At 39.7% G+C, this 14,103-nt stretch overlaps 1 protein-coding gene across 1 annotated transcript in view; it reads right to left on the bottom strand.

Moving 5' to 3' along the window:
- The window catches only part of Antxr2 (ANTXR cell adhesion molecule 2), a 130,846-nt gene that overhangs the window by 83,763 nt on the left and 32,980 nt on the right, over nt 1-14,103 (bottom strand). The window contains exons 8-10 of the mRNA XM_055594630.1: nt 9,805-9,865; nt 7,738-7,836; nt 4,641-4,710 (exon numbers count right to left, since the gene is read on the bottom strand). Of these exons, the coding sequence (XP_055450605.1) occupies nt 4,641-4,710; nt 7,738-7,836; nt 9,805-9,865 (230 nt within the window). The remainder of the gene's footprint in view (nt 1-4,640; nt 4,711-7,737; nt 7,837-9,804; nt 9,866-14,103) is intronic.

Below are 14,103 nucleotides of genomic sequence, written 5' to 3'. Positions count from 1 at the left end.
AAGAAGAAGAAGAAGAAGAAGAAGAAGAAGAAGAAGAAGAAGAAGAAACCCAGCTTCTTCCACTCTTACTTTCTTTCTCATATCCTAAGAATTTGTTCATCTTAGCCAAAAATCTGTATCACGTAAATTTAGTAAACACAGATCTCTTTTGGAGAAAGCTGCTCAAAGCCCCATCCCCTCCTACCTAGCACGGTTACTCCCAGACAGGAGCTGCACAGATATTGTAAATGTCTTTCTTTTGAAACTTGTTTATTAGTTAAAATTCACACTTACATACAATACATTCTGATGATTCTCTCTCCCCACTTATCTCCTCCCACCTCAACCTTACATATCCCTTTCCTACGTTAAAGTCTCCGTAACTTTTTTCAGTTCATCACGTCAGTATTTGTATATGAGTCTTAACTATTTTGATGCAAGCTCTTAGTCCCACCTCTCAGTAAACATCCACCTTAGCCCTAATTTAAATCAAAATCCACAAGCACATTTAAAAAAAAATGCAGCACAAAGATGAGAAAAGAGCTAATAGCGCAGACTAATGAGCTGAGGCATGTGTCTGTGGATCAGCTCTGAGACCCTGCATCTGTCTTTGAGGCTAGCTGCCTAGGACTACTTCACCGCCGTGCTGTTAATTATTTAGGTGAGAGAAGACGGGGGCCCCATCACCACATCTGTCACCCTCACACAGGAAAAGCCTTCCTTCACTGATGGGCCAGATGTGTTCAGCTGAAACACAGACTAACTAGCTATTTAATGGGTTTGAAATCCTTAGCCAAAAGGTAATTAGGCAAACATATTAAGCATCAGTCACCTTACAAGGCTAAACTCTTTCAGTTCTGTGGATTTTAATTCAATCTTGGGAGAGCTGGTCACCTACAAAAGGTCGGTGAAAAGAACAAGGCAAAGGAAAGAGTCTGAATTATGCGTGACATACTAAGTAGAACAAATAATCACAGTTCCCAGCACCCAGGATATTTATAAAATTCTCTAAAACTTTGCCTCAATGATAAGCTAGAGTACGAAACTAAAATAAAATAAAATAGGACAAAAGCAATTCTTTTAGATGAATCTCTGTCCCCAAACATTTCACCTATAGGTAAAATATTAATATCAAAAGCTAAAATAAATGATGGCTTTGCATTCACAATATTTACCATTATGTGTGAGTTTTGTTTTTGTTTTTTTAACCATATATCTAAAGTATTTACCCTGTCTGGAAAGCATTAAAGAATGTCAGTGGTGGCTATGACACACTATTCAAAGGAAGAGAGAAAACACCAAGGCCTGGGAGAAAGCCGGTAAAAGTGCCTGCTGCCAAGCCTGAGTACCTGAGTTTGATCCCCAGGCCCCACATGACGTAAGAGGAGCTAAAAGCTGTCCTGTGACTTCCATATACACCATGGCAGGTACATATGGGCACATGCACATAGTACACACACAAACGCACATATACAGAGAGAGAAACAAAAGTAAGAGTAAACGTATTTAAAAATTTAACTAATATCCAGAATATAATAAGTGTAGTTTCACTCTATAACTACATGAAAGAGTAAGCCGTCAAAATTCATTTATTTTTAAGTTTCATGATTTTCTGTTCTTGTCAATAGTATGTCACCATAACGTAAAATTCTGACCATTTTCTCCTAGCTGATACATGCCCTACTCATCAGAAATCTCTTAATTTTTTTTTATATTTGTTGATAAAAAATAAATATAAACTTAAACACCTTTCAACCATCGAATGCTTAGTAAATTTGCACTGTGGTAGGCACTGGGTAATGCAAGAGAGTCTACCAGAAACAAGCCTTACATCATTTATCCTAGCACAAAGAAAGCACAATAACCATTAAGGATTTGGGATAAAATTCAGAGCATGTAAAGGGAATTATAAATAAAAAGGTTGCTTGATCAGAGTAACAAAGAAGGGTTTTTACTTCACTGAGAAAATGACATATGAACAAGACTTAAGGAGGTAAGAGAACATTATTCCAAGCAGAAGGACCAACAAGGAGTATACTACTGATGGAAGTGTGAGCTAATGGGTTCAGAGACAGGAAAAGTGATAGTGTAGCCAAACCTAAGCAGAGAAACAATGAAGAGATGAGGCCTGCGAAGTGAGGGTTTGGTTCCTGTAGAACTGGAGGAAAGCACTGCCAAATCTCCTTTACCTTCTTATAAGATGAAGAACTTATTCCCAATAATCCTACCTGGAAGGATGACACAAGCTTATCTATTTCAATAGGATCACTGAAGTCAAGGGCAGAAACAGAAAGACCAACAGAGAGATTAATGATGCCAGCATGAGACAGCATGACCTTGTCTACATGGTAGTAGTGGGGGGAGAGCTAAGACTGAATCTTATAGTCTGAAATAAGTGCTGAATGAGTTCACTGATGAGTTGAACATAAAGTAAGAACAAATCTGTCAACAAAACAAAATGACAGCCTACAGACTGGGAAAAGATCTTCAGCAACCCTACATCTGAGAGTAGACTAATATTCATAATATATAAAGAACTCAAGAAGTTAAACACCAACAAACCAAGAAATCCAATTTAAAATCTGGTACAGAGCTAAACAGAGAACTCTGAAGAGAGGAATATTGAATGGCAGAGAAACACTTAAAGAAATGCTCAACGTCATTAGCCATCAGGGAAATGCAAATTTCCACTGTACACCCATTAGAATGGCTAAGATCAAAAACTCAAGAGACAACACATGCTGTAGAGGATGTGGAGAAAGGGGAACCCTCCTCCATTGCTGATGGGAATGTAAACTTGTACAACCACTGTGGAAATCAATCTGGGAGAGCTGGTCACCTACAAAAGGTCGGTGAAAAGAACAAGGCAAAGGAAAGAGTCTGAATTATGTGTGACATACTAAGTAGAACAAATAATCATAGTTCCCAGCATCCAGGATATTTATAAAATTCTCTAAAACTTTGCCTCAATGATAAGCTAGAGTACAAAACTAAACTAAAATAAAATAGGACAAAAGCAATTCTTTTAGATGAATCTCTGTCCCCAAACATTTCACCTATAGGTAAAATATTAATATCAAAAGCTAAATAAATGATGGCTGGTGCTTTTTCTGAAAATTATGAATAGTGCTACCTTACCATCCAGCTATCCTACTCCTGGGCATATATCTGAAAGTTGCTAAACCATATAACAAGGACATTTGCTCAACTGTGTTTATAGCAGCTTTATTCGTAGTAGCCAGAATCTGGGAACAATCTAGATGTCCCTCAATGGAGGAATGGATACAGAAATTTTGGTACATTTACACAACGGAATACTACTCATCAATTAAAAACAAGGAAATCATGAAATTTGCAGGCAAATGGTGGGACCTAGAAAGGTCATCCTGAGTGAGGTATCCCAGAAGCAAAAAGACACACATGGTATATACTCATTCTAAATGGATATTAGCCATATAATATAGGATAAACATACTAAGATCTATAGTCCTAAAGAAGCTGAACAACAAGGAGGACCCTAGGGAAGATGGTTAATTCAGAAGGGCAAACAGGATAGATATCGGAAGTAGGAGAAGACAGGGAACAGGACAGGAGCCTTCCACAGAGGGCCTCTAAAAGACTATACCCAGCAGGGTACTGAAGCAGACGCTGAGACTCATACCCAAACTTTGGACAGAGTGCAAGGAATCTTATGAAAGAAGGAGAAGATAGAAAGACCTGGAGAGAACAGTAGCTCCACAAGTTGAACAACAGAGACAAAACACCTGGACCCAGGGGGTCCTGCAGAGACTGATGAATCAACCAAAGACCATGTATGCAAAGGACCTAGCCCCCTACTCAGATGTAGCCCATGGGCAGCTCAGTCTCCATGGAGATTCCTAGAAAGGGGAGCAGGGGCAATCACTGGCATGAACTTGAATTCTACCGTACACTTGGGGAAAGATGAAGTCATGAAAAATTAAACTATCATAAAGTCCAACACCTGTCTAAATCAGTCATCACTGATACTTGGTTATAAAACTGAATAATAGTTGTACTTCTGCAGTTACATAATGTAGCCTTTTGAATCAATTTAAAAAAAAAAAACTGGTACTGCTTGATTTTGTTTGCATAAAAGGAAGTGTTCTTACATAGCTACGCAGAACAATTTCACAAAACCAAAAACTCACGCTGACTGCAAAACCCAGTCTCTTTAATTCCATGAAGGAAAATATAATCTTCATTGTGTGAACACTAATTTTGACTTCAGATTATAGTTTTTGGCTGTTTAATATTTTTATGCTCAATGGAAAAGATCAAACTAAGTAATTCCATCAACTGGATCAGCATTATGAACTGCATTCATTAGCATTAACGGAGAGAACATCTAACTTTTGGAATTATTTGCTGCATGTTAAAGAGTAAAGAAAAATCATATATATATATATATATATATATATATATATATATATATATGTACTGTTACTAATAATATTATTTCTACATTGATAATTCAAATAAAAGCACATTTCTTATGTTAACCAGTTATCATCATGGTTTGCTGTTACACATACACACTCAAGAGAGAGAGAGAGAGAATGTACATAGAAAGACCCATGGAAAGCAGAGCAGTCACTCAGAAGCCAGACTCCTTGCTGAGTTGGTTTTGATGAAGCACTTACTCTCCAGCTTTGTTCAGGACAGGTGCAGGACAAATGATGGATCTGGGCTGAACACTTACTGGTTTTTCACCTAAAAATAAAATATCATTTAGTTAATAAAGAGTCACACATCACTAACACAGTCACTTTAAAAGTCCCAAACACATCCGAATAAGAAGTGGCAGAAGTCCTGGCAGAAAGCTGGAAGGACCTGGAGGTGACAGGAACCTCACAAGAAGACCAACAGAGACAACTAACCCAGTATCTATCATGGGGGCCTTCAGAGACTGAGACATCAACTGAGGAGCATGCATGATCTGTACCTAGGTCCCCGCACACATGTAGCCGACAGGCTGCTCGGTGTTCAAATGGGGCGCCTGGCGAGTGGAGGGGGTGCTGTTTCTAACTTGGACTCTACTGCCTGCATTTGGATCACTTCCCCTGGCAGGGCTGCCTTCCCTAGCCTCAGGGGATGAAGAATGCTCAGTCCTGATGTGACTTGATAAGCTGGGGAAGGTTAATGGTGGGGAGAGGCTCCCCTTCTCTGGGGAGAAAGAGGAAGAGGGTACGAGATAAGTGGGAGGAGAGGAGGAAGGGGCACCCTCATGATGTAAAATAAATAAACTAATATAAAAAAATTTAAAAGACACACATAAAAAAAATAAAAAGAATTCAGATAGGGAATATGAGAAAGGTGACCAGTGTTTTTGTAAAGTCTAGCTAAAGAGGCAAAAAAAAAATCAAAAAATGTTGTAAACCTTGATAAAAAAGATAAATCCTAAATCATGATAAATGGTAAATCATTGCTGAGGACCTCTTAGCTAAATAAATAATATACAGTTGTAGATGTAACTTTTTATCCCTGAATATTTCAAATATCTCAGACTTTCAAAAATAAATTAGGTATTATTTCTAAGAAATAGAATTTAGAATGGATGGAGAAAGGGAGATTAGGGCCTAAGCATGAATGAATTTATCTCATGAGTTGACAAGATCGCTTATACACCATATAAGCACATACTAACAAGGTGAGTGCTTAAACCCCCTTAGAGTTTTAACAGGATGTGCAAAAATTCATCTAGGAATGGAACTATTGAAAAAATTTACATAAGCAAATGTATCATCTCAGAGTGTGAATAATGAAAATACAATTCTGCCTCCATCTATTTGAGAATTGACTTCAATAAACTGAATCTTAGCAATGTTTATAATATATTTGAGCCAAATGTGCAATCAAAAGGTGTCATAAAGCCCAGTACTTACAAATAACTACTGGACAGAAATAAAGTTCATCTTCAATGCTTAACTGTGAAATTTATTATGAACTATGCAAATACCATCAGAGAAGCAGCAGGGCTATAGGTAAATCCCTTTAAAGGCAGTGAGAGTTCATAGATTTTAGAGGCCGAAATACCCATTGATTGAAAAGGCATTTTATTGCTCGATCCCTATCCAGAAAGGCAAAGAGGATGGTCATCAGAAGAAGGTGAAAAGAGGGAACAAGTCAGGAGCCTGACACAGAGGACCTCTGAAAGGCTCAGCCCTGCAGACTAACAATGCAGATGCTGAGACTTAAGGGCAACCTTTGGGCAGAGTGCAGGGAATCTTATGAAAAAAAGGGAGAAACAGAAAGATCTGGAGAGGACAGGAACTCCACAAGGAGAGCAACAGAACCAAAAAATCTGAGCACAGGGGTCTTTCCTGAGACTGATACTCCAATTAAGGACCAAGGACCATGGAATGCATGGAGATAACCTGCACAGATGTAGCCCATGGCAGCTCAGTATCCAAGTGGGTTCCATTGTAATAGGAACAGGGACTGTCTCTGACATGAACTGATTGGCCTGCTCTTTAATTACCTCCCCCTGAAGGGGAAGCAGCATTACCAGGCCACAAAAGAAGACACTGCAGCCACTCCTGATGAGACCTAATTGACTAGGATCAGAAGGAAGGAAAAGAATAGCTCCCCTATCAGTGGATTTGGGGAGGGGCATGCATGCAGAGGGTGGAGGAAGGGAGGGATTGGGATGGAAAGAGGGAGGGAACCACAGGGGGGATACAAAGTAAATAAAATGTAATTAATAAAGAATTTTTTTTTAAAAAAAAGGCATTTTACTATAGGACAATATGCTCAGGAAACCAAGGCCTACTGAAGGGATGACTATCACCCAACACAGTTCTGGTGAACACTGGAGGCATAAAAGATCAACAGCACAAAGGCCAAATCAAATGACATAAAAAGAAATTCTTCAAGAAAATGAAAAGTTATTGGGCTTATACATTATAAATACCGAGAAGAGTTGGTAACAATAATGCTAAGGCAAGGAGTAGTGCGTCATCTGATACAATTACATTTTAAGGCAAGAGTAGCAAACATAAGTCTGGAGAAAGGGCAATTTGATAACATGACTGATGTGGTCCAAGACCTATGTTCAGCCACTTCAACTGTGCCTGTCACTACTCGTTTCACCACAGGAGGGTTATTTATACATCACAGACCCTCTTCTGAATAATGAGGTCACTGAGGACAGGGTCTAGTGTTGTCTCTACTAAATAATTATTACTATTTATAGTATTAGTATGGAGGGTTCATTTCTTATCTGATGAAAAACTGTAGCACAGGTGGTTATAATTTAATAGAGAAAGAAAGGAAGAAAAGGAAGGAAGGAAAGAAAGAAAGAAAGAAAGAAAGAAAGAAAGAAAGAAAGAAAGGAAGGAAGGAAGGAAGGAAGGAAGGAGGGAGGGAGACAGGGAGAGAGGGAGGGAGGGAAAGGAAGGAAGGAAGGAAGGAAGGAAGGAAGGAAGGAAGGAAGGAAGGAAGGAAGGAAGGAATTCTAGGCTGCGTAAATGGTTCAGAGGTTAAGAACACTTGCTGCTCTGCCAGAGGACCTGGGTTTGGATCCCAGAACCCACATGGCAGCTCACAGCCATCTATAACTCCAGTTTGAGAGAATGTCTTCTGGCCTCTGCAGGCACCAGGCACTCAGTAGGTACAAACATCTGTGCAGGCAAAACACTCATACACATAAATTCAAAAAATGCTTTTTAAAGAAGAAAAATACTCAAGGTTGCATGCAAGAAAGACATTGAGGTGACACTGGCATTCCTGGGGACTTACTCTTTGAGTATGTGCTGTTCGCAGTGAAGGTACAGAGGACACTGCTATCATGACTGTTCTGTGCGACCGCTTTTCCACTCAAAACAACTTGAAATTCCTCTAGAGGTAAAAAGAGAGGTAAGCACTGTAACCAGCGTTTTACTAAAAACAACCATGGTGTCAAGTAGTTCAGAACACATTTCCTCATTCTATCCTTTTCACCAATAATGGTGAGGATGCAACTCCAGCCAAGCTTGCTTTCTTTAGACTGTCCAGGTGTGTATAGCAGAGTCAGCATTCGCTGTCACATGAAGTCTTCCAATAGTAACCCGGGTATTAGAATGAAATATAGTAATGGTTACCTGGTTCATCTCAATTCCCAGAATTCTATCCTCAATTTTTTTTTTCAAGAAAGAAGGTTCTCTTTTTCTTTCCACTCTCAGCCATTACATTCATGTAGTCAATAAAGACACTTGTCAACCTGTTTTGTCTTCTCTCCCGCACATCTTAAATACATCAGAAGTTCTCTCATTTGGATTACTGACAGCTGTGATAGTCAGTAGAGGAAGTTGATTTGCTGTCTCCCCATCAACAATGTAAGAACAGGCACTAAGTTTTAGAGAATCAATGAATATGAAAGAATATACTGAAAGAAAAAGTTGACAGACCGAATCTCGATAGGCAGAGAATATTTGCTGCTTGACTACAACTGAGTATGTTAGTGATGCCAGTGATGATGACCCACTGTCACAAAGGCAAACTGAAGCGAAAGAAGTGTTTCAGAGTTGAACTGAACAAACTACAATTTAGGAATTGGACAGCTGCAAGGAAAAGGTGGTTTGGGAACTCCATCAAAATAGTCAGCAAAGTTTCCCTAGAAAGAACACAAAAATTATGCAAGCATACACACAGATATATACCCATGAACAGACACACACACACAAGCCCACATGTTCACATCACAGATCTATCTCGTGGTAAAGTTCCCACTGTGTCATGAAAGGAGGCTGGCGTGTAAGTTCTAATAGCATGCAGGTAAATGTAACATGTAACATGCAATTCAGGAAGAGCATGGGTGCTGGTGTCAGATAGACAAGGATCTAAGGGACAATGACTAGCGGGATATCGCAAATCCATGAATCTGCCTCTGCCTCACTTTCTCCATCTGCAAACTGGGGGGGGGGGGGGGGGTTGATGCAAATGGCGTCATTAAGGCCATAGGTGAAACTGTATGTTCGAAGGACGCAGGAGTCTAATAAAGAAAAGCGGTTGTTTCAATGTACTTGCCACTGACTTGTCTTTGTTTTCTCTAGGAAACTAATGATCTCCATCGTTAAAAGAGCCCCTGCTGCTCTGGAATGACGTCCTGTATGATTCCCGCTCAGCATCGCAGCGATCATGCACGAGAGAGATAGAGGATGCAGAGCTCCGGGGCTGTCTAGAAACCATGAAGCTCTGGGGTCAATTACACGACACACACCCCTCTCCACCTTCAGGAGTCAGCATTTTTCCTTTTCTAAGTACAGTTGTGCTGAAAGAAACCCTAGGTCAACCTGAGGAAGAAAATAGGCCAGGGAGAAGCAGACTGTCTGGGCAAGGACTTCTGGGAAGTGGGAACCTGGGCCTGCTTTGAGCGACAGCTGATGAGGCCACCTGCTTCCTCCCTGCACTCTGCCCCTAAGTCACTTCTGTACAGGCCTGGAGATGGCAGATATGTTCACATAGGCAGGTCACTAGAGTGCATAGCTATGAAGGCTTCAGATACTTGACCATCAAATCAGATGAAGGATTCTATATTTTATTTCATTTGCCACAGAAAAGGTCTCAAACATGAACTAAATATACAGAACATTCTAAAAGCCTGTCACACAATATGCTCATTATTTAAAATAACATTCGAATCTTAAAAATTTGAATTTAAAATAGAAATATTTCAAGGAATTATTTAAAAATTCTTACACACAAAAAAGATGCCAAAAAAGTTAATTTTGCTATTCTCCTTCCAATATGAGTTTCAAATCATATATTTTAGCTGAGGGAAAAGAAAAACAATCTCTCTTATGGTATTTTTAAATTCTAAACACTTACCCCCGACACAGACACTTGAAGGACTCAATTCCAGGATATCAGTACATGATTGAGCTAGTACCTGAAAAAGAAAAAAAAAATAAGAATAAGCTATAAGACTAATTGTAACATGTGAATCCTGTATTTGCTAACAAACTTGAGGTCATTTTCCTATTTCAAAAGATGTCAGCTATGAATCAACTCACCATTATACACAGAGCCACAAAACTCTATGGAAATATTTGTGTTCTCTTGGGGTATATGCTAACACTGTACAGAGTGAAATCCCTATTTGATCAGAGAAAATCCATATAAACAGAGGAAAGAGGTGTACTGCCTCAAACTCAGGTGGCCTTGAATGTGAACAGACAACTAAAATGTTCTCATATCAAAACCAGTGTTATCCTTCCCTGTGTGGCAAAAACAAGATAACAAACCAAACTGCTTGCTTCATGCTGGTGTGTGTTTATTTTCTGTTTTTTTTTTTGTTGTTGTTGTTTGTTTGTTTTTGTTGTTGTTGTTGTTTGTTTGTTTGATTTTGTTTTGGTTTTTTGAGACAGGATTTCACTGTGTAGCCTTGGCTGTCTTGGACTAGCTTTGTGTACTAGGCTGGCCTTGAATGCACAGAGATCCACCTGAGTGCTGGGGTTACAAGTGTGCGCCAATGTGCCTGGCTGTTTTCTGTTTTGAGGTTCAAAGATTATCAACTTTTTTTTTTTTTTACAACCCTGAGATTTCACCTTACACCCATCAGAATGCCCAAGATCAAAAATTCAAGTGACAACACATGCTGGAGAGGTTGTGGAGAAAGGGGAACCCTCCTCCACTGCTGGTGGGAATGTAAACTTGTACAACCACTCTGGAAAGCAATGTGGCGCTCTCTCAGACAACTAGGAATAGCGTTTCCTCAAGATCCAGCCATACTACTCCTAGGCATATATCCAAAAAAGGCTCAAGTACACAAAAAGGACATTTGCTCAACCATGTTTGTAGCAGCTTTATTTGTAATAGCCAGAAACTGGAAACAGCCCAGATGCCCCTCAACTGAAGAATGGATGCAGAAACTGTGGTACATCTATACAATGGAGTATTACTCAAAATGAAAAATAAGGATTATCAACTTTTAACTGCTTCTTTACTTGGCAATGTGCTCCTAGTCCGTTTCCTAGGCTTAACTCCCAAGGACACGCATCTTCCTCGTGCTTATCACATTTTCAGAACTCCAATTCCTTTTGAAAGCCAGACATTACTCTCAAGAACACAGTCTGCGTTCAAGCCTGTGTAAAACACTCGAGCAGAACAGCTCCACTTAATGTGCTATGAGACACAGAAACCACCACACAAGGCTACAAGTGAAAAATGAAGTAAGCTGAGCCTGACAGTCACCACAGTTACGTCTCTGTCTCTATGTTTAGAACTTCTCTGCACTACATTATCAAAGTCAGACAAGGTCCAGATGGCCTGTGATCAGCATCTGCTCTTGATGGAACCAGAAGACAGATGCAAAGCAGTGGTTTTCACATCCCCTGCTTGTAACGGGACAGGACAGAAGTCCTGCACCAAAAAGATTACAGGCCTGTCTTGTGCTTTTTCACTACAGTGGAAACACAGACGCTCTGCGTGTAAGAGCACCAGTAACATCACGGCCATGTCCCTGATGAATGTGCACCCAAACAAGGGGGCAACACTTGAACTTTTGAAAGTTTTTCTCCAGAGGAATACAACTCTTCACGTTACAATTGGAGTGAGACTTCAGTGACTGGGAAACAAGCCGAGAAAGATCTTACATTTTTAAAAAGCTGCCAAAACTCATGGATAACCAATGACAAAAGCTAATACACACTTGTGGAGGAGTGGAATTTCAAGTCAACAACATCTTTAAATATTTTCACAGAATCGGGGTAACAAGACTCTAAAGGAAACAGCGTAGAACAGTTTTGTGGGTTAAGACTAAACTAAAAACATTCCAACTAATGAAAAAGAGCATGCCTGAGTTTAGGCTAATAAGGGAACTTTTTTTATAAAATAGTGAGTCACAAACTTGAGATCACCATGTGACATAATCCAGTTGAATTTGTTTAGCATTTCCTCCCTTTTCCAGAAATTGAACCTTATACTGAAAGTGGAACTTATGTCATCTATGAGAAGATATTGTTTGAAAAAGTAAATCAGATTACGCAGCAGAACCAACTTCATGACAAACATACTATTTTACACATGTAATGCCAAATAAAAAATCTGGTTAGGTTGAAGAAAATAAACTAGAAATAGCATTAAAAAATGTTTCCCTAATCTTCAAACCATCAATCGCGGTAAGACACAGATAAGTCACGATAATTTTTAAGAGAAAGCATCTAGTCCTTCTATAAGTTTTGAATTTTAGAAATACAGGATAATTCTGAAACAAAGTTCACCAAAATTACTTCCAAATGAAAAAATACTCAGAGAAGGGGTGGGTAGACAAGAATGACAAGAGAGTTAACGCAGATTTAGAAAGAAAAATGATTTATACATTTGTTTTCCTCGTCTACAATTTGCCATATTCTAAACTAACAAGGCAATAACTAGAAATGGAACACTTTGATGTTATAATGTAGATAGTTTACATATAATACCTTAAATAATAGCCACCATTAGAACACAATAGTTCATAAAATCTTCTCTACAAGTAATGATAGCAAGTGAGAAGCTCACGATGTTAAAATGGGGATCTTCCAGGTAAGATGGTCAAGTAGAAGCTGCCTCTTCATGAAGGATTGAAGAAGAACCAGGATAAGACACTGGCTCCAAAGAAAGAGAACCAGATTGCTGGTAAAGTACCAGACTGTGGATAGGGTACCTAAACACTACAGATAAAAACACAGCGGATCATGGAAGATGCCATGTGCACGCATAGGGATACCTGTTGGGGACAGAGGAAGGAAGGCAGAAAGCTTCTCCAAAGCTTAAGGCTTGTGACCCTGGTGAAAAGAGACTTGGATTCCTACCTCGAGCATAGGCCTCCCAAACATGTGCAGGTCTAAAAGCAAAATGGTTTTGATGAAACAGTGATTCCTTGGGCAGATGGTTCCATGGTTCTACAGAATCGCACCTTCACTCTGTGTGACCCACAGGGATGGTGCTGGGCTGAGCACCATCTTGAGAGACAAGTTACTGTTTGAAACTAACCTATCCTTGGGGGCTAAGGACGGGGAACAGACAAAGGATAAGGATTTGGAATTTAATCTGCAGCCATCCTAGGGTAAGAATAGCTCTTGGATGCAGTTGTAGAGAGTTGGAGGACTAGAAGCCCCGAAGCCAAAAATAGTACATGGTGGAAGGCTGGGCTTAGGAAATGGGGTGTGTTAGGAGAGGTCCCTCTTGGTTGCCTGGAGCAGGTCTCATCAACTACAAATAACCCAGAATTTGGGTAACTTGGATCTTGGAAGCTCAGTGAATAACACACCACCACTGAAATCAATTATATGTTATTCATTGACATAAAACCCAAAATGCTAAAGCTCTCATGGTCTGCTACAGCCGCATCCCAGGGAGTAGGAAAAATATTCAGGAGATCCTCCAACTTGTAAAGATCTCAGTGTGTAGCTTTTCACACTTCCAGTGAATTTGGAAAACACCTCCAGATAAAACACTAACTACCCTAGGGAACTGTATGAACTAGAGAGTTCATAAGGTTGAGAGAGTCTACACAGCACAGACTGCAAAGCTGAGTGTGAGCAGCAATGACCCTATTAGGCAAAGAAGGGAAATTATAAAAATAAAAATTTGAGACCCCACAGATATGGAACTCAGTAGGAACGTCCCCAAATACAGCTGAAAGACATATGCACAACCACAGCACAGAAACACGGTAATTATGGAAAAGCAAAACGTCATGACTCGACACACTAAAAATCTTCAACTGCTGCTTTAAAGACACTGAAACACTCCTCAAAATGTTCCACAAATAGAAAGAGAAGGCAGAGTGCCAAATTCATCCTCCAAAGTCAATATTGCTCCAGCATCAACTAGATAAGGGCATAAAACAAAAACACACGCATATGAATACAGAGACAGAGAGACAGAGGTCTGTAAGCCAGTTTCTCTGGTGAACATTACCAAAACTCTTATAAATCATCTTGTGAATATACTAAGAATCACACACACACGAGAACAGAGAGGTGACTCAGTGGTTAAGAGTACCTGCTGCTCTACCAGAAGACCCAGGTCCCCAGCACCTACATGTTGGTTCACAATCACCTGTCACTCCACCTCCAAGGAATAGGATGCCCTTTTCAGGCTTCTGCAGGCACTAGATTTGCACATGCTACATGTACATAT

Source organism: Psammomys obesus, unplaced genomic scaffold, assembly GCF_907164565.1.
Source record: "Psammomys obesus unplaced genomic scaffold, mPsaObe1.curated_primary_1811, whole genome shotgun sequence".
NCBI lineage: Eukaryota > Metazoa > Chordata > Mammalia > Rodentia > Muridae > Psammomys > Psammomys obesus.
This window is presented reverse-complemented; position numbering and strand designations above follow the sequence as displayed.